This window comes from Melanotaenia boesemani, chromosome 13 (genome assembly GCF_017639745.1).
Source record: "Melanotaenia boesemani isolate fMelBoe1 chromosome 13, fMelBoe1.pri, whole genome shotgun sequence".
In the NCBI taxonomy this organism is placed as follows: domain Eukaryota; kingdom Metazoa; phylum Chordata; class Actinopteri; order Atheriniformes; family Melanotaeniidae; genus Melanotaenia; species Melanotaenia boesemani.
The window spans coordinates 12,959,120-12,981,168 of record NC_055694.1 but is presented as its reverse complement, the minus strand read 5'-3'; the positions used below and the strand labels follow the sequence as shown (position 1 = coordinate 12,981,168).

At 39.2% G+C, this 22,049-nt stretch overlaps 1 protein-coding gene across 3 annotated transcripts; it reads right to left on the bottom strand.

The window, feature by feature from the left end:
* Positions 1-1,634: 1,634 nt before the first annotated feature.
* LOC121651640 (EMILIN-3) lies at positions 1,635-17,293 on the bottom strand. 3 transcript variants are annotated; one of them, XM_042003990.1, is made up of 6 exons: positions 16,665-17,293; positions 5,560-5,682; positions 4,404-4,693; positions 3,874-4,220; positions 3,399-3,743; positions 1,635-3,067 (listed from the first exon to the last, which is right to left on the bottom strand). In XM_042003990.1, the coding sequence occupies exons 1-6, from the start codon at positions 16,847-16,849 to the stop codon at positions 1,922-1,924; spliced, it is 2,436 nt and encodes an 811-aa protein (XP_041859924.1). In that variant the 5' UTR covers positions 16,850-17,293; the 3' UTR covers positions 1,635-1,921. The 3 variants fall into 3 exon arrangements, with proteins under 3 accessions (XP_041859924.1, XP_041859925.1, XP_041859926.1); XM_042003991.1 differs by having other exon boundaries at positions 4,467-4,693; XM_042003992.1 differs by having other exon boundaries at positions 4,563-4,693.
* Between the last annotated feature and the right edge of the window lie 4,756 nt (positions 17,294-22,049).

The window sequence follows — 22,049 nt, the reverse complement described above, 5'->3', positions numbered from 1 at the left end:
GTAAATAGTATCTAAGACCCTTAAAACAAGTGTGGCTGCTTGGTTTTTGTGATTTATAGCAAGCTGTATTTGGTGTGCTTTTAAACCTTGCATTTAATCTACCTTTCCGGAGGCTGGCAAACATAACCACCATGTGGCTTTGTCAAGCAATTACAAGTAATATTTGTAATTAAAACATAATTCCGTTGTAAGTTTCCAAACCTTCGCCCAACACACAAGCACGTATCCCTTATTGTTACTCAAATATTGCAGCTCATGAACATGCATTATGAATTTCTAACAAAATACAGAAAGGATGCTTTATACAAACGCAAAATACATGCGTATGTCATAATTAGTTATGTGCATGCTTGAAACCAAGTACATTCCCTGCCTTTGGCATATTTGCATATTCACAGTTCCATTGTGAGCGCAATTGTTCAAATACGTCTTTATCTACTATGCTTATTACCAGAGGATTCCACTAGAGGGCGCACTGGAGTGCCTAGACTGGATAGAATTGCTGAGTTTGAAGGCTGTTAACAAAACTGTAAACATGGTAACAATGAAGGTGGCTAGTATTTAGTTAAATTTAAAATTATAGAAGAAAAATCGACAGCAGTGGTATCGGAAATGGCCCTTCGTCTTATCTTTCAAATTTTCCATCATTTTTATCATGGTCCATCCGCTTACCTTAGTTCTGGTTAAACTGGTCCAGACACTGCTCCTACTGATTACTCGCATATTGCAGCTTGTGAACACATAGCATTAATTTCTGAGGACATGCTCAACAACGCTCACAACAAATGCAGAATACCAGAGAAAGCCATGATAATCACATGTACGTGCAATTAAAGGCAAGTATATTTTCAGACTTAGTTCCACACACATGCCTTAAAAAGACAGGACCTAATATTAAATGTTTCTGACAGTATGACAGAAGGTGGGCCAAACGTCTATCAGCATTGTCCGTTGCCATAGTTTCTGCTAGAAGCAATGTCTTCCAGCAGAAAAAAATGTCTTTTTTTGTTTGTTTGTTTTTACACATAAAGGCATAAAATCCAATAGACTCCCAAAGTGAAATCATTACCTTTAAATGAGCCTACTAAGGACTATTTAAGATTAAAAGATAAAACAATTTGGCTTCTTATATTTTATTGGTGTCCTCAGGGCATTTGTCTGTTTAAAAAAAAGAGAGCGAGAGAATTATTCTTGTTACATAAACCTGCAAATGTGATGTCTTTCTTGGGATAACTTCACTAAACCAGTGTGGTTTCATTTTTATGATTTTTAAGATTGTGATATCTCTTTATGCCTTGTCATATGTTCTCACCGAATCGTGAAACTTTTCTGCAATGTGAAGCCATGCGACAGGAAAAAAACACAACTGTCAAAGCAGATATAGACAAGAGCCATTCTTAAACATGTGTAAAACAAAAGTTTACAAAAAATGCAAATAGCACCAATAGCAATTTGACATACAGTATTTGTTAAATAGTCCAGAATACAGAGATGCTGAGTATGCTTGTCAGCAGAAACCCGTAGCAGCATTTTGTTTTGTTATCACTACTCCAATACAAACATTTTAACATCATAACAATGCAGTCACTTCATATAAGTTAAAAAATGGTAAGATGACTAAACAATCATGAAAAATAATAAAAAAAAGCCCTATAGAATAATTCTGAAGGGAAATACAGGCTATACAACCACAGGCATGTCTTTGTACTCTGTCTCTTCTCACATCACTGAACTAAGTAAATACCAGCACATCTGTACGCACTGGGACAAGAGACATATGAGAAATGACTTTCACCAGTTGAGCTAATTTACATCTGTGTTGGTGGGATTGGAAACAGAAAGGACAGAGGAAAAGGTAGACACTTGAGTTTATTAGAAGCACAAATACAGTAAGTCATTAAAAATAACTGTAGCTCAAATGCTACTGGTCTCCATTTTGGTTGGCGGCTTCCTTGGCTACACAGTCTTTAACCTCCCCCTTCAGCTCGGCCAGCTGTTCTGAATGGATGGCCAGAGTGCCATTCACTTCAGCCAGGTAAGTGTCAGAGTGTCTTTCCAACTCTGCCCTGATCCTCTCCAGGTGATCTGCCAGCTCCCCCAGGCTGCTGCACTGGCCCTCTACCTGGCTTACCCTGCTGTCAACGACCTTCACCTCCTTCTGAACTTCCATAGCTGTGTTGCGGCAGCCCTGTAAACCCCCAGCCAACTGTCTCTTCAGGGCTGCCAGTTCCCCCTTCAGCTGAGCCAGCCGCCTTTCGCCAGCTCCGAGGAGGGAGGCTTGGTGGCCAATGAGTCTGGTGATTCCATGCACCTGATTGACTAGCTGATGCTCTCTCTGGTCCCATGATGAATTAGCATGGCCCACTTCAGTGGCAATAAATCTAATAGAGTCCTTTAAACCCTTTAGAGTGCGGTTCACAGAGTTGATGTTGACCTTTAATAGTGTGATCTCTCCCTGGACAGAGCCCTCCGTGTCCTCCTGTACAATCCGAACAAGCAAATTCTGCAGGGTGTGATTAAGGTGGTCTAGCTGGTCAGAATGGGAGTCCAGACGATCCGTCATCTTCTTCTCTATTCTTTCACACTGCTCTTTTACTTCAGTTTCACTGCTATCTCCTGCTGGTGGGGTGGAGGGTGCACAAGAGGAAGTGCAGAGGAGCTCCAAGTCTATTAACTGTTTCTGAAACCCATTCAGGTCTCCTTCTACTCTTCTTCTCACTGACTCAATCTCTGTCTCCAGTGCAGGAACTACCTGACCCTCCAGAAGAGCCGGAGTGGTGGCATTGCTCAGCTCTTCCACTGCCACAAACACTCTTTCCTCTAGTGTCTTCAGCTTGTCTTCCAGCATGTTCTTGAAGCCATCCAGACCACCAGGAAGCCCTTCAATTCCATCAGATCCACCAGTGGTAGTGTTGAGTCTGCTCTCTATGTCCACCAGACGGGTCTCAACTAGGGTCTCTATCTGGATGCTTCTTTCGCCAAGGTCTATCTGGAGCTGTCTCTGAGATTCTGTCAAACCTTTTACTGACTCCTCCAGAAGCAGCATGCGCTGAGACAAGCTGTTTACCTGCAGTAATCAATGGTCTGTTATTAATTCATGAGTTACTCAATACAGTCCTGTTATACATTATAAACTGGCAGCGTGTTAAAACATCTGTATCAGGTTTCATAGTTATCCACTAAAGATATAGCTACAACCAAGAGAGATTAATCTTACAGCATACAGAATAGGAAACAAGATTAAACAGATTTCCTGCTCCCAGTTTCTCTAAATGGGTGAATATTATCTGAAAAAGGCTTTTCATCTCTACAGTTGAATGTTACACAGTTCTACTGAAGCTGTTCTATTTTTTGTTCTATTGCATGCTGATTATATTAAAAACACTTCTGTGTCGTACCTGTCCACAGCAGCTCTCAGTCAGAGTTAGACCCTGAATCTGAGCTTGCAGAGAGCCCAACTCCTTCCTGAGCCCAGTTTCTTTGCCATCCAGAGATTGCTGCATTTGCTCCTGCCCATCCATGTGCTCTCTGTGGCACTGCTTTTGTACTTCCCCAATCATTCGATCACAGTGGTTCTCCAGGCTGGTCAGACGGCGTTCAAAGCCATCCAGGATCTCAGTTCTCATCCCAACCAGTTTGGCATTTAAGATGTCATCTGGATAAGAGCTTGAACCAGGGATGAGTTTGCCTTTAGCTCCATCAAACAGCCTCTTTAGCTGTCCATCATGACCTAGGACCATTCCCTGATTATATACAGAAGTGAGAAGGAGACAGAGATTGTATTAGGTGAAAATGGATTAACAAAAAAGAAAAAAGTGAGAGGACTCTGGCTTGAGTAAAACAGATCTGTGTTCAAGCAGAAAGAGACAATACCTGAATCTCCTCTAAAATGTCAGTCTTGGCTCGCAGCTCATCCTTCACTTCAGTCACTCTCCCGGCCAAGTCTCGAAATCCAGGGAAAATTTCTCCTCCTTCTAATCCATCGGGAGTACCCTCCGGAATCACCCCAAATCCCACTTTGGAGTCGTGCACTTGTGGAGTGTTGGGCAGCAGCGACACCAGGATTTTATTTGTGTCTTCCCGGAGGGATGTGCGCAGTCGCTCCTCAAGGCCAGCCACCATTCCATTGAGGGTGCTTAGGCCCTGGTTGAGGCGCCGCAGGTCCTCCTCCATTCGGTCCAAACGTTCACCAGTCACTCCTGAAATGCCAAATTTGTTACCTGGGAATTTGAGGAAAAACAAATCAGACAGGATTTTTGTTGGCTCAATTACCTGTGTAAATAAATCATTGTGAGGAGAAAGAAAAAGTTGCTCTTATGCACATGCAAAAAAAAAAAAAAAGGAAATAAATGAATAAAATACAAATACAGGTTGACAAAACCCAAAATGGAATCTACTCTGACCATAGTTGGGTTTTCCACTCCCAGAAGGGAAGTGTCCCGTGGGTACACCAGGGAAGGGTTTACCAGGCTCTAGCTGACCTCCTCCAGGCCTCTGGTCTACAGGTGGCCTAGGGCCATGGGGGAAGCCTTTTACACCTGGGCGATGAGGTAAACCTGCACCTATGACGTCAGGCAGTGATGTGGGCCCATCATGGCAGGTTTCTCCAGAGTATCCTGGACAACATCTCCACTCAAGCTCAGTTACTGTTTTATAGCCCACCTTGTACGTCGGCTTAAAGAAAGTCCTGTACCTGAAATAAGCAAGACAAAAATATTGTGTTTACTATCAGCGTATATAAATCTGCTTCCACTGTTTGAAATACTTTTTATTTGCTAATTCTGCTAAGAGCACAAGGGCAGCGTAGGATAGGAATGCTGAGCAGAGAAAAAAAGGGATGAAGTTGCTCTCTTTGGGATTAAATATGGATTAAAGGAAGATTAGGAGATTAAGGTAGAGTTTGGTGTAAATGATGTGGCATCAGAGGATTGGCCCTGGGTCAGGACCCAACTTCAGCATTATTATATTTAAAATCAATCTCCTTCTTTCTTCACACACACACACACACAAAGATTCATGGATCATTTCTAAAGATAAAATCCACTTTAATTTCCTTTGTTTGGGTGTTTCTGAAAGCCGTATTAATTTTAAAAAGAAAAGAGCGCAGTAGGTTCCAGAGCAGATAACAACACATACAGTTTATCTCTCACAGAAATAGTGAAGTTAAACTTACAGTCTCAAACTGTGAAGCTGTAAATAGTAGACTGACACAAATAATGTGCTGAATTTCCTCTTTTTTGTTGTTCATTTTATAAATTGACAAGCAGTGGACCGGTGAGAAAGACCATATCCAACTGGCAAACAATAAATAAGTAAAACAGACTATATTCTTCTGAGAATTTTTTCCCTCTAATGGTATCATAGAAAACACTGACTGCAGAGGAGGGCCTAATGAAGGCTTATAGGATACTACCACTAGAGGGCAGCACTGACATAAAGTATGTTCCATACTGCAGCTTGCAGATTTTAAACCTTACAGCCAAACACATTATACTCAGAATGACTTGTAAGTCACTGAAAAAGTTGCAGAATTTTTCATTTTCTGTTTAATTGGCTTACATGACAACAGGACATTTCTGACCCCAGATGCACTTGACGGTGTACTCAGCTTTCACATAGGTTTCCACTCCATCCTGCATAGTGCATGTGACGTTCTTCTGGACCATGAAGGCACAATAGTTTCTGTGTGAAAAAAAGGTTGAGTTAAACAATGTAAGTACAGTCAACAGCAATAACTTCTGTCTATAAGTTGTGCCACAGATCTTGTTTTGTCTTCAACAAAGAACTGCTAACATTTACTATTTTTTTTTTTTTTTTTGTTTGCTTCAGAGAAAGTTCAAACTTTATTAAAAGGTTTTTGTTACATTTAAGAAGGATTAAAAAATTATATATATATATATATATATATATATATATATATTAAAATATTTCAAATTTGACTTGTTTATTGTCCTAGAATACATGCACTGGAGGGGAATCAAGTTAATTAGTTGAAGTATGTTCGAAGCTATGACCCAAGTAGTGATGTGGCCGCATTCATCTTGCCATTATTGGACTTCCTACAGCTGATCTATGATCATAACAGCTAATAAACAAAGATGCATAATTACTCTCTGTTGGTGGAAGCTCCTTTTTATTTTGTGTTTCATGTGTTCTGTTATTTTGGTTGGAAGCCAGAATGCAAGAGTTTGAGTCTAACTGGCCTGTGAGATGTATGTTATAATACCACTAAATGAAACCATGGGGTTGTTTTGTGAACTGATGCATTGTGTTGCTATGGTAACCTACATGCATTCAGCTTCTGAAACAAAAAATGTAAAACAAATTTTGTTTGTTTGTTCATGTTTCTAATTTGTTATCAAGTTCACATTACACTGCAGACACAGATGCCAGTAAATTAGAAAAATGATTAGTCAAGTATTGTTTGTGAGAGAAATTAGCTCCCACAAAGAAGACCAGGCTATGAACTTTGAGAAACGCCTCTGAGGGGCATTGTAAGAATGTGCTGTTTTTTTCTCTTTCCAGAAATGTCAGGCTTCATCTAAACAAGCATGTGGATGCGGAAAACCTCATTTACATTCAGGAATATGTCCCTGTGAAGCTTCTACTCCACCCACAAATGGGAGGTTAGCTTATTTGCTCTTTAGAAATATGCTTTTGTGAATTTGAAATTTCTCTGTGTTCCTCTGTTGGTCCTATATTGCCTTCTGGAGTGAGTGAGCTTTTTTTTATTGAGTCTTTGTTGCAGGTTTTCTTTGTGTTTGTAAGAGGCATCATAAGTCTAGCTTTGTAAAATACTAACAATTTTACTTTCCATTTTGCGAAATGATTCTTTTCTGTTTTCTAATTTTGACACAAGATTTCAAAGTTTTTTTTTTCTTTTTCTTTTCTTTTATGGGATGCTAATTATTTCATGTAATGATGTCTGATTCAATCTAAAGCCAACATTATGGACACCATTGGTATTGAACACAAGAAATGTGCTTGCTTCAAGTTTGATAAAGTAATTCAGCTAAAAAGGAATATTACAGATCGTTTTCAATCCTGGAAGAAAATCCAGAACCCAGCACAATAACTTCTCTGTAACTACTTGTTGCATCACACTGGAGCTGGACCTTCTCTGTTCCCCTCTCTCTTCACTGCCAGTGCAGCTATAGCAACTGCTAAATGTTCTTCTGGCCTCTGTGCAACACAGGAAATGAACATCTGTGCTCTTTAGGCTCACATGTGAAGGATTTTTTTACATTCAGAGGGGAGCATTTAGCTGCACATGCAGTGCTTAACATTGCCTCACAGCTGTTTTGGGAAAAATAGTAGTATTATGTGCAGCAGGGAGAGACGTAGGGCTGAGGAGGGTCAAGTTAACAGGTTCAGAGTGCTAACAGGGAGGACAGACCGGTGGAATCTGTGAGAAAACATTGCAGTAGTCCAGCAAGCTGCAAATCGCTGACTGTTGACTGTGTGTGTGTGCCACCACTCTGCCCGTGTTGACATATGTTAATTGCAGTTGAAAGGAAAGGGCAGGACCTAGAATCACAGAGCTCCTTTCATACCAACCTGACAACCTGCTGTCGGGTCGTGCGTTGTTAAGGAAGTGGCAGTTAGGACCTGAACCGATGTGGTATGATGGGAGCGCTCAGACCTCTTTAAAGTCACACATGCAGTTACAGCTGGTTGCTACAGTTGATTTTCTTAGTGAAACAAAAACAAGCAAATCTTGTTGGATGGCTGTATCACATATCACTTACTGTAGACACATGAAATGAAAACTGCAGGTTTATTGTGACAACACAAATTAGGCTGCCTTCTTCCCTCTGGCACATTTCCCCCGCGTTTGAAATCCTTTCATTTAAATGTTTAAATTCAAATGTAATGTTACAACACAGCTAATAGTTAGCTTGCTTTTCATTTGGCTTTTAGACCCCACCTGCAGGCTCTTTCCTTTACTATCCCTGAGAGGGTTTGACTCTGATCACTCCCTCTGCTGTCATCTGTTGTTCAGAACGTCTGAGAGAGGAAACACAGAACTAGAGCTTTTTCTTCTTTTCTTTCTTTTTTCTTTTCTTTTCTTTTCAACCATTCTTAAAAGTATTGGTAGAGACTAAATGACATGCATTGCATAATCTAAATCAGATTTAATGGCTATGGTTTCTTCATAAAATGAAAGCTTTATCAAAATAATTGAAGAGCTTGTTTATTTGAAAGATAGAGCAGAAATTCTTAAAGGCATCTTGTGACAGTGAGTGCTTGTGACAGCTGACAAAGAGCAGCCTTTGTGCATGTGTGAATTAGTCTTTTACATGCATTGGCAGATCAGTGAAGTAAGAGGCGACCATGTTCATTGATTTGTTTGTCAGGTGCACATCTGGGGGTGGTAGCCGGAGACCTTGAGACTCATAGACGATGGATGAAAAGTGAAAGAATCTAGTTTTACATGAAAAAAGAAGAAAAAAAACTCCTGTGCATGGGTTTCTGTTTCTCTTACCCAGTCTGCCTGTTTTTACAGATCTGTCAGTGTTATTTGGGTCTTTGAGTGATATTCTATCCTCGGTGTCTCACAGACAGGGGGGCTGAGCTCTGGGATAAATCCCGTACCTTAACTCTGCAGCGTCGGTCAGAGCAACAGCAGGTCACCTCCTTTGCTATGTAAACACAGATTTTAGTAGGATGAATGTTGAAGTTCAGTTTGAAATACAATGATAATGTGTCTAAACTTCTACAGATGACACAAGCCTGATGCCAAAAATATGACCCCAGGCTGTTAAAGTGGTCATATGTGAGATCTGCCTTAAGTTTTTGTTATTGTCTCAACCAAGGACCAGCTGCTGGAGGGTAGATGAGAACTTTGTCTGGGATGCTTCTGAGTGTAGGTGGATCTCCAGATGGGAGAATGCAGCACTAATCTGGACATCTATGAATAAAAAAAAGGAAAGTCCAGACCCATGTGATCCCAGATCAAAGGTATATAAAGAGGAAGGAGGAATGGACAAAGATGGTGAGTGACATTTTATTCAGAGCTTTTCCAGACTTCACCCCTGAACCAACATGGCACAAGGAGACTTGAGTTGAAAAACATAAACAGTCTCTTGTGTTTGTTGAAGCAGTCATGCATAGCAGGTGGGAAGGCTGGCCACACAGGATAGCAACACAATGAAAGTCACTCAGGTCAAGTCAACTTTATTTATGGCTCACATTTAAAAACAACTAGCAATGGCAAATAAAACAGACCACTGCAATATATCATCATATATAACACAGAAAAATACCTATGTCGTGTCCCAGAGCTACATTCCTTCCAGTCATTCCCTGTTTTGTTGTTTTTAGGGGCAATAGATACTTCCTCTTCGTAGCCATGGGCTGCCATGTTTCTACAGTCACATGGAACTGAATGACCAATACCAATCTGGTATTTTCCAAAATATTTTGTAGCATTTAGCTGCATAAACCAAGTTTTTTCACAGCTTTTGAGCAAAAGGAATTAGATAAAATATGCTTTTAAGCTGCAACTGAAGCTCTTGACGACATATCAGTATTTTCAGTTGCTCTCATCCACTCTTGTTTTGTTTGGCATTTTACTGCAAGCATGTTAACTTGATATGATTTTCTTTGGCAAAACATATAATCAGAAATCTGCAGCTGTATAAGGACTTACAGATTAGCTGGATGGAGCTGTTTCATATCTGACAAGCAGAAGTAAGTATGGAAGAAGGTGTTATCAGGTGAAAGAAAAGATCCCACTTCTCTCAGGTTGATGACAATGTTACAGATGTGTAATTACACCCAGATGAGTAGAACACTGACAGTTCAATGAGTATAAACAAAGTTCATACTCATCAGTGGCTTCTATCCAGTTGTGTGCTTGGCAGGTTAATATGAATTGTTATGGGAGTGTAAACTAGAATTTAAGAAAAATGCGACTATGAGCCTTTCAGTGATGTACCTTGGTTTATTGTCCAATCCAACACAAACAGCAACTACCACACACACATTGTGGCTCTTTCTATCTTTCTGTTACTGGTGTCAGAATGACTGAATGTCAGTAATTGATAAAGAAAAGGCATGACTCCCACTATGTCAACTTTGGCCTTGTATTTTTATACTCCCCCATTACACAAGTTACCACCATTCTTAGGTCATCATACAAGCTTGAATGAAAGTAGCTGGACTTCTATTTCTTGGTTCTCGAAGATATTTAATGTCTCATTTAAAGCCTTTCAGATTTAAGATTATCATGACCTAAATGACTGAGAATTTACTATATACAGCCCTGTGGTCTTTACCTTAGTATTTTACCTCATACAAAAAAAGATTATGTCAACCCTCAACACTGGGATATTCAGTTATGACTAGGAAGATGCAAGGAAGTCATATGGATTTATTGTTCGGTGAGTCACGTCACTGTAATCTTTGCCAGGTCAACTGTACTTTACAAAGTTGTCACAATAACATCTAATGCATACATTAACATTTTCACTCATAGAATTTTATATGAACATTTTCCACATATGGCTATGAAAACACAGTTACTATCACTCTTGTCTTACCCAACAGCTCAGTCAGCATAATGCTTGAATCATTGACCTTATTCCCTGTCAGGGAGTTGATGGAAATGTCATTAGTTTTGGACAAATAAAGACTTTGGACTGTCCCACAGGGGCGGCAAATTATGTAATTTCACTTTTTTTTTGTATCCTAAACACTTCTTCTTGCTGTGTTTCCTAAAACTTGCAAGAAAACACCCAAAATATGGAAAAATATGTCTCCAGTTGTTCCACACCCTCCCAATGACCCTCAGTGAACCATCCAATTCCAACTGATTCTGATTGATGTGTATGTTAAGCTTTGCTATGTACCTCCTCACCTGACTTTAATCTCTTCCTTTCAATATTAAAAAATAAAGAAATAAAAAAGTAGTCATCCCATTTAAACCTCAAAATACTGGGTTTTTCCTGGTAAAGGGGCATAGCATTTTTTGAATGCTACTCTGATATCACGTTGAATATTCCATAGCATTACAGTTTCACACCCTCCCAGAGGGAAAAACAAAAGGACCATCACAGATTTTCATGTGGATTTTTATTTATTTATTTTTATGAAAATATACCTGTACCCTTTTCTGGGCCAAAATGCCAGACTTATCTTTAAATCCTAATTTTCATAACCTTGCTTTCTCTTTTAATTTAAAACGTGAAAACTGCAGGTAATCTCTGTATAATTATCTAAGCATACCACTCGTGCTTTTGCCTGTCTTTCTAATATTGCATTTTTCACCCTTCCTCTGTTGACGTTTCATGAAGCCCCTCCATGTTGCCTTATCACTTTTCCCTCCAGTGACTCGTTTGTTTTGACACTGTGGCACTAAATGACTCATTTTTCTCATTAGCCACGCTCTCACCTGCAGGAGTTCCTGACCGTTTGAACCCAGGCAAATGCTCTCGGCCCTGACAGATTTATGGCAAGTGTGGTCCAGATAGCAAACCATGCAATCTTTTATAAGACATTTAACAACCATGTCTGTAGGCTAATGTATCTCCTCCAGGGCCCAACTCTTTTTACATATATGCTTTTAATGACACCTATTTCTATCCAGATGGCATATCTTAAGTCTCCATGGATTGACTGAGGCTACTCTTGGTTAATGATTTGGCTTAAATATACTCCAGGCTCTAAGACCCGGAGGATCACTCTGTCATTCAGAGAAAAAGGTCAGCCAAGCCACCTCTCCTTATTAAAACTCAAAGACATACCATTAGTTTTATGCACTCATAGTTTCAGCGACAACCTCTCATCAATGCTAATGTGAACAATCAAGTTGTATGTTTGGACATGCTAATACTTTCTTTTATGTCTCATTTGCTGCTACATTTAAAAAAAATTGGAACAATTTAAATTATTTGGACAGTTTATTAGTTGTTTTTTTCTGTTGAACCAGAAGAGACAAAAACACCTGTGGCGAAACTTATCCTTCAGTATTTCTGAAAGCACATAATCTGCTTTACTCTGGGTGCATTTTAAATCTGTATTTTCGAACAGCATTTTAAGATTAGTTAGACTCACTATAGCTACAGTCCATGTAAATCTTCAGAATACAGAATATGTGCGATGTTTGAAGAAGAAACTGATTACAATTTTTGAAGAGTAATACTAGCCATGAAATTATAATATCAAGGAGCAAACAGTAGATGTAGGCAACCTGAAAGTTGTATTCAAAACCAGAATGAAAAAAGGGCCATGAGCTGATTTCTGCTGTTACATCTGACAGATCTACACTTGTGTAAACCATAAACACAAAATAATAATTTAATATGATAAGAGCTTTTGTATTTTCTGCTGACATGTATGTAATTAAGCTAAAGCTAGCATGTGAAAGCTCTGTTTGGCATAAGACAAAGACTAAAGACAGGAAACATTGAAATCAAAACTTTGACAAAATGAATCCATCCATCCATCCATCCATCCATCCATCCATCCATCCATCCATCCATCCATCCATTCATTCATCCATCCATCCATCCATCCATCCATCCGTGTATGACGAAATGAGTATACTACACATTTTTCTGGGATTAGCACAACGTTCACAACTAACTTTGCCATTACACAGTGATATTTCTTCACTTTTCTTTAATTTATTAATTTCCCTGACTGCTGCCCCAGTGTAAAGGACTTAGCTAATCTGCAGCCCAAAAGCTAACATCAGTTGTAGCAACAGTCTACAATATATTTTCATTTAGATGTTTCCTGTCAATGAAAACATTGCTAAGCATGTTGCTTATGTTATTATAATGCAGGATATTTATTTAGTTATGGACATTTGGTTGGTAAAGGAATAATTTCTCGGACATTAGAACCAGTTCTCCATACAATGAACAGTTTTCTCCTCTCTGCCATGGATGTTATTACGGCAGCATGTAGATACACATGTACGCTGTCGATTTGCTTTGATCAGTGTGCACGTTCATGGCACCTGCTGAGGTTGATAAAGGAATTGATGAGCTGAGATGTCAACCATTTAGATACTTAAGAAACTTTACAACTTATTGAAACTGAGTCAGTTTTCATCCCTGCTTGTGTGTAGTCTGACTTTGCAGCAGCAGACAGTGTTTGGCTTTTTATGGAGGATCAGGTAGGATTTCTGATGGGTGAGCAGAGCTGACAAAAGAATGTCTGTGATGAAAGACATCTAGTGCAACGTGGCCTGCTTTGCAACAAGAATGTTCCTTAGGATGATGAAATTTAAAGTAAGTAACCATCTAGTTACTGTTTGCTCGAACTGTGACCCTCTTTTAGATAAAGTGGGGATAGAAAATGGATGGATGCATGGATGGATGGATGGATAAATGGGTGGATAATTAACCATGGTAAAAACAAAACAAAACAAATCAGAAAGACCTTACTTTCTTCCTGTCTTCACATGCTAACTGCCAATGTGAGGAGCTTGAAAGTGCATAATTATATCCAACTTTTTATATACATGTGTTTGATGCAACATGTTAGTTCACAAACTTTGAGGCAGCCTTGTTTTTGATCCCTCTCAACTTTTTCAATACTGTTTAGTAGTAAACTGCACATATTATGCACACCTATGTAGCAAATACAACAAATACCCAACATTTCTAATAAGAATGGCATCCTATGTTCAGCCTGGTTAGTCTGTAACTCTTAGCAGGAGACTGGCCCCATTCCTGTCCTCCACTGGACACTCATCACAAATGTACAAGAGCAGCCCATAACCTCTAACCTCTATCAACATGCTGACCTTTCCCCCTTGATCCCTGTCCCATACATCACAGAAAAGCCTTCAAATACATTTCTAATCTGATCAGCAGTGATATGTGGCATCTGCACGGATCCCACTTGATTAAAACAAAATCTCTTTCTCAGTGATGAGTATATGGCCCCTGTTTTTTTTTTGTTTGTTTGTTTTTTTTTTCAATGTTTCTACTGTTTAACATTGGTGCTAAATGGGAGGCACAGACAATACACAATATATACCTTTGAATTTGCCTTTGTGTTTTGGGACATATACGGTTCTGCTTGGAATGTGTGACTCATGAAATCTTTAAATGTCTTTTTTTCCCTCTACGCTACCATAACACACTTTGGGAAATCTGAACTCTCTAAACCACAGTTTTACCCATAAAACAATGTAAGCTTCTTAGCAATAAACCCCTGACAGGTACAGTGTTGTAACTGTCTAAGTTGTCACAGTCAGTAAGGGTAGTATATTTTCTCACAGAAAGCAAGTGGTTGCATTGAATGAAAGAAATGACTGTGAAATCAAATCACTCGCTTTGCTGCCAAAACATAGATGATAATTCAACATGACGACAAAATGTCTGTGGTGCACCGACAGCTGGGAATTTTTAAATATCTCACCAAAATCCAACACGTTTTGTCCATGTGACAGAAAACTCAGTATGAAACAAACTTCACACCGGGCACGTCTTAAAAAAGAAATTAAATCCTTCACAAAATACACATAAGTAAACACATATGCATATGTACACACTTAAATAAGCACTTTTATATGCATGCCATAGCATCTGTGTTATTTTTAAGTCTCTATTTTCACTGACCAGTCAGGCTGACAACAACTGAGCTCATATAACTTCACTGGTGGTCAGAAACTGACACATCCCCGGGGCTCGCTCTGTCCAGGATAGGTCAGCAGCTCTTGTATAAACGCTGTTGGACTCACAGACACATGTGGAGGGATTGTTATCAGCTACCGGCAGCAGGTCATTTCTGACTGAATGTGATTATTTAGATTACTTAGACCGTTTTGATCAGAACAAACTATAATAGCTGGCTCATTTATTCATTATGAGAATGAGGAATGGTAATGTTTCTAAAATGAACTGACTTTTATGAATACAAATGTATTTGGTAATACTGACAAAAGGTTAATGGATGCTGTAGAAGGGAGCAATGTTTTTTTTTAAACACTGATCCTTAGTGCCAGATGAACATAAGAAAGACAAAGTACTGTTAAACTGGAAAAACTGTTAAGCTACACAGTGACTTAAAACCACCAAAATAACAAATATTTGATTGAACTACTACTATCTATTGATGTATTGTGATGTGTTTTATGATATATATTATGATGTCAGCATTTACCTATACTGGATTTGATCTCTTTACCTCATGATTAAATAGTTGTGCTTCACATCACATTACTACTTCAGTACTACATTGTTGACCTGTTGCCCTTAATTCCAATGGATGGATGGATGGATGGATGGATGGATGGATGGATGGATGGATGGATGGATGGATGGATGTACTGTGCTGCCAATGACTGTAGTCATTGGCAGCACAGTACATTAAGGAGTCACAAAGTCATATCCAGTGTTTTTTAGTGTGTGATGACTGTGGTTTCTCCACTGATTTGCAGGATTTCTGGAAAGCTTAATGTTGGTCACCACCAAAACATAGCCAGAATACTTGTACAGTTTTCTTTGCTTTTCATGCAGTAACTTAGAATATGTGACTTGTGGTTGTGTGGCTAATCCAATGCATCTTTAATGGAGCTGTGTTATTAAAATTAAGTAATATTTTTACTTTCCCCTACAGTAAGTGACATCCAGTTGATAACTGATCATTATGCCTTAGATGAAGTACTCAGATCTGCAGCAGATTAGTATTTTGCAACAGTGTGAGTGAAAGTGAGGATTATACCAATATTTAAAGAGAAAAAGTCAACAAAGAAATAAAAAATAAAGAAATAAAAATAAAGAAATGAGCATTGCATTCAGTGATGCTGAGCGGTTTATCGGTGGAGGTGAGCGTACATGGCAAACTGAGCAGGGCTGGACATTCAGTAGTCTCCTGTGGCAGTTTGAGCGGAGCAGCAGGTAGCTGGGGAGCTGTCCAAAGGCATAACAGTTCTCATGGGAAGCCAAGCAAAAGAGAGGAGGAGGAGGAAAAGGGAAGAAAAACCAAATGAGTCCCACAGGCCAAGCAGCCATCCAGGCAAAATCTATTCACAAGGCTCTGTTTAATCTCACAGCTTTATATCTGTCAGTATCATTTGCAAAGATTGACTGTTAAGATAATATTGTCCAATGAGATTTTTATACATGACCTCTTTGTGTTGATACGGGATGAGGGAAAGCAAACAAAAACAAAACTTACTAAAAAAATTAAAAAGAAAGAAAAAAAGCAAAAGTCCATGATGTAAATGCTTCAGTATTAATTACAGATTAGTGCTGCCACTCCCTTCAGGCAGCTTCTAATGCCCAGTCGTACTGTCTTATGTCTATGCAGGCACCATTTTTCAAACTAAGACTTTCAGAAATCAATAATCTTAGCAGCAACTCTGCTGCATCATAAAACCATAACTTTGGATTTATTTTTTAAGCATGCCATTGTTGGTCTATTATGTCTTTTCCCAGCCACAGATGGTTTTAGGTGTGAACCACAGAAGAGGGCTGATTTGTAGTGAGACAGAAACAGTGTGTCAATTCAGGGATCTGTTACCAAGCTGATTCCCTAACTGAAACCACATTTCTGCTACTCACTGGTGACATGGGTTTATCAAGGGATATACAGTACGAGGTGGGTCCTACTCACACACTGGTCGTTCATGTTTAGAAATCTTGGAAAGGGAAATATATTATGTATTAATGTCAGTGACAAACCCACAACACAACACTTACTTGTGACGGGTCATTGGCTTGTTTGGTGAGTGGTGAGGGTTGAGTCCAGCCTTGTAGAGGTTGTATCTGTTTCCAAAGAAAGGGTTTACAGGGCCTCCATACAAAGTCCCTTTACTGTCCACCACAGAGAGCAACACTCCCAAGAGAAAGCACTGTGTAGAAAGTTGGCACAGCTTGGTCCTCATTGTTTTCACTTTTTTCTGTCAGTCTTGAAAAGCTTGATTGTTTCCAATATCTCAGAAATGTCAGTACCTGGTGAGGAAAACAAGTTAAAAAAAAAAAAAAAAAAAAAAGTATGTTTAGGGTCCTCAGAGTTGCTCCCCGTCACATGTGAAGTCTTGTTTTCTTCAATGGGCCCTGAAGGAGACATGGAGCCCAAACAGCTTTAGTATCGGCAGCATCTCGTTCTGAACACTTTCGGTTTTCACAGTAACCCAAAATATCTGAGCGCATAGGACAGAGAGAAAGCTAGTGAGGCTGTACAGGGAGGGGGGAAAGGAGTGTAAGAAAAACAACACAAAGGTGTGCTGGAGGAGGGGAGAGGAAAAAGAGGAGAGCGGGACAGAGGAGAGAATGAGGGAAGAGAGTGTGAGCAGTCTAAAGTTTCAGCTCCATATACACACACGCAAGCGTGTATGAGACCTGTCGCCGAGGCTCGACCCTCCAAGTAATCTGCACTCTGCATGAGTGAGGGTGTGTGTGTGTGTGTGTGTGTGCAAAAAGCAGCGTGCTGCTCTACTGCCTCTGAAGGGGCAGGCAGACAGCCTGTATTTGCATATCCCACCCCAGCTCCAGCCCGGATGAGCGGCACAAGAAGGGAACTGACTGGTATCATTTCATGAATCCCTCTTCTGCACACATCAATACAAACATGCAAGTAAAAACACAGCTTCAAATCAGATTCAAACAGCCCTACAAGTCTATTGCGTAATTGTTTTAGCACTTTGTCCCTCTTTCTGCTTTTCTTTCCTCTCTCAAACAGTGTGTGTCACATAAATCCCTTAAAAATGTTGTTTCTTCACCTTGTTTTTCTCCTCTCTCCATCTGCTTCAGGAGCAGCTGTACATCAAAGCAATACCCTGGTGTGCGATGCCATGTGCGTCGCTGCAGAGCTGGACACAATGGACCTCCTCCTAGCTTCACTGCAGTCAGTCATTAAATATCCCAACAACAGCTTCAGTTAACACCCAGACCCTGAACCTCTGTTTCTGTCTTACTGCTCTTCTGTTTGGTTCTCTAGTTCATGCATAACTGCCTCCTGTGTCTGTTAGTGGGGTTTTCATGGGAATGACTCAAATCAGTTCAGTTTCCATAATAAGTGAGCATCAGTGTTTGATCAGGGAGTGATTGAGGGTTTGTAGAGTCCCAAGAGACCTCTAAAAATCTTTAAAATGTCTTTCTTATTCACGTGTTATCAGTAAGCAGCCCACTCGAGAGATTAAAATGTCTGCAAAACAACAGATGTGTATAATCTCCAACTTTCTTACCCAAATATGCCTGATCTTACTACCAACTGACACTAACACTTTGTCAGAAATAGATTGTGAAAAGCTTTATTTTGAGCCAAACTGTTTTTCCCTAATCCTTAACAGACAATTCAGTTTTGATGCCCAAACAAACAAAAAGAAAAACGAAACAAAAAGGTTTAATAAAATGGGAACTGATGTATCTAAGTGAAATAAATAAGCAAACCTAAAAAACGGGGAAAAAAATAAAGAAAAGCAAAGGTTAACAATGGTTATCAAAAATGTGCATGTGGGTGATGCCAGAACATTTGTACAACAGCTGCATCACTGTACTGATTCTGATTAAAATGGTTTCCAAAAATGGAAAGTCATGGAGGAAGTTGCAGGTGTCTGGCATTCTTTTATGTTTGAAGTGTTGATTTTCAACAGTCTTCTCACCTGTGTGTTCACTATGTATCATTTACCCTGCTGTGTTTACTCTTCATTCTCTGGTCAATGTGAAAGAAAAACAAACCGCCTCACAGTATGCAAAGAGACACGTCACACAAGTGGAAGAGTTCCTAAATATATGCCAGACCCGAAGGTATTCAAACAGCCATGTAGATGCTGGATCCAGAAATGTGGGTTTAACAGCTCACAACAATATGAACAATGTCTTTGAAGAGCACTTTTGAGTTACGGCTCTTTGAATTCCTTCATCTTTTTCCAAGTTTTTACTATAGTGTAAAATCATGCTCTTAATGTTTCACCTTTTTATCATATTTTCCTGCTGCACAGATTCAAAGATCTACGGATTTTCATACTGATGTGTTTTGCTTTATCTGATTGATTCATCCCATCTTAACAGAGATTGCCACCTCACAACAGCAGGGAGACAGTGAAAAGGAAATTAAATCAGTCTATCCGGGCAGACGTGGTGCTCTAACGTACCATTTTTTAAAAGAAGCTACTTGCACTGTATTGAATAGATCTCTGTCCAAACAAAACCTTGTAAAAATTTGAGGAAAAAGGAAATAATATCTATGCCATACATTGTTGTTATGGAGTTTAAAGTTTATTCATTCTTTATACATAACCAAGAGAAATGAAACAAACAAATAAGCACCCTCGCCTACGATGAATTCAGGATTATCAGTTACGCTGGCAGTTTTGGGTTGTGGGCAACAGTTTATTTAGAAAAACAAGCCAAAGATCGTCCACGATTAATGGGTGGCAACTCTGGAACCTACTGTAGAACATGAGCTTAAAAGCAGCCAGTGCACCTCGAGATGCTGTGAAAGATGTAACAATGCCATTAAGGAGTATAAATGTCTGGTCTATTCCAGATAGGTTTAATAAGTGTTTCCTCTAAACATGAACCTATTTGTGTTAAACAAATTGGAAAATGCTGTTTAGATGTCGGTGTCTTATTCAGGCCAAGGCCTTAATTGGGTTAATATTAGAATATTGCTGGATGTGAATATAGCCAAAGATATAATGGCACAAAATGTGCAAATTCTTCATATGGTTAGGACTCAAGATAATGTCCTTCTGAGCTCCAAGTGACATGCAGCATATGGCTTTCCCCATTTCACTCTGAACGGAGACATCAGTTGTGTGCTGAGTCTTTGCTCTCTGTCCTGCAGTGATGACAGACAAAGTTAATGAGTCCACTTTAGCGAAACAGGACACCACTCAATTAGTTTCATTCCCCCTGACCTGACCCTTCCATGAACCATTCAGATTTTTACATGACACACTTTTATTAGATTTAGACAAAGAGCTGCTGGCATACTGTAGTCATGAAGAAGTAAAGAAATGGATGGAATCCACTTTAATGGCATCAACCATTTAGTAGTGACTATACTTGATCTTTGATGCCAGTGGTGACTTGAGAAGCATATTATCTTCATAAAAAAACTGATGACTGGGATGTCTGTCATTACTTTGCCAAGGTGAGGTGATTGTGATATTGCAACATAAAACCATTAAGTGTCTTACAACCGCTGTAAGTACAGTCACACAAAAACTAAGCATATTTCAAATCAAATCACCCCAAGCTTAACTGAAACTCCTTCCAAAGGAAATTGACTTGTTGTTATGCCACGTGGCATGTTAAATCCAAGTTGGTGTGACCCTCCATTACTTCCATCATAAAATGTGCTCGTTAACATGTGACACCAGCTATAAAATCAGGCCACTATTTAAAACAATTTGAGATGGACGGTGATAAATTACACACTCTCTCCACTCCTTGGGCATTAAAGAGTCATTGGTGGTTTCTGACCAAAGAGAGGGGAAGTATTCTCTACTGTAAAATCTTTAGTTCCTGAACAGTTGTGGTTGTGTGTCTGGGGTTTTTGCTTTGCTAAAGTTTTCTAATTTGCCAAGTTCTCCCAGGGTCCTTTTTCCACATTTTTTCTTTTAGTCATCTCAGCAAATCTCCACTTTTCTGTACATTTTAAGGAGAAATTTTTTACTATTTGATTCAATATTCAAATTCTGCCACATTTAATTACGTCTGCAAGCAGGGGAGAGACCACAGACTATATATCTATGAAAGATTGATGCAAATTTATTGGAGCGCAAGAATTAGAATAAAATTTGACAGACTGCAATGCTCCATTAAGGGAGCGAGATAAAGAATGATAGGAAAGGCCCAGTGTCTAGACACTGATGGTGGGCTTAAGAGGAAGTAGACCTCTGCTTAGACTCTGTCTTGGGCAACTAGAGAAGGTGGAAATGAGGAGGAGGTGGGATGCATGACACATAGTCTGGAAGGAGAATGATAACAGAAGTGAAATTTATAAAGAACACAAAACTGCTTGATTGGCTGGGGGAGAGAAGAAGCAGGAAGACCACTGGAGCAGAAGAGGGATGTCATAATTAATGTGGAAAGTTTAACAAAGTGAGACAGAAGAGAAAAGCAGAGGGAAAGCTGTAGTGGCAAGAAAAAAAGAGAAAGAAATGGATTGAATGTCCCTTATTGGGCTTTCACCAAAGCTTCATATAAATGAATGGATAAACCTTCTGTGATGGTACCTACCGGTTTGCAAACTCCCATTTTAAAGCCTCAAGTCTGTCATGCAGCCATCTTTATGTTTACTTTTCTTGTCAAACTATATTTGAGATGGAAGAGCTGGAGAGTGATCCTGGAAAGTAAGGCTGGAACAGTATTTGATGGTCATCATGGCCACAAGCATTCACAATAACAATAGTATCGCAACATCAGTGGAAAATAAATGTAAAAAATGAAATAAAATTAATCTGCATTAAGTAACATTTTGATTTCATTAGCTAATATATTATCAAAACAATAATAATAGTTGCATTGTCCATCATTCAAATGCCATACTGTCAGTACTTGCATATCACAATAACCCCATTGAAAGCTGACCAGGCCACAAAATAATTTTTTGAGTACTCATATGAGCTGAACAGAGAAATTATTTTCTGAAGAAACACTAGCATTCTCATCAGAGGGAGTGATTCTGGCTAATATGACCATAATGACTCATGAGAAAAATATACTGACTTGGCATTTGTTAAGGAAAGATAACGCTTTTTGAAAGAGAGTGTCTTGGACCCAGAAATGTTTTGGAGCAGATCTTCTCAGCCAAATGTTATCTACCATCCAAGAACCTTGATAATATTTGGAACATGCCTAAAATTCCCCTTTCCCCTTGCTCCTGCTAAGGTGTGTGTAGCCTTGCAAACCATGCTGTGTTGAGTGTCATCACAGCACATACTATGCTATGTTCAGTATATGTTTTTTTATTTATTTGGTCTTCTGGTCCACTTACAATCCAGTAACAAATGATTTGTGGTTGGTGTGGTGTAAAAACAGGGATCCCAGAGAAATTTGCTGTTTGAAAGGATCTTTAAGAACTTAAAAAAAATAAAGAAACAAATAACAGAAAGAAATCTTTGTGAATAAAAG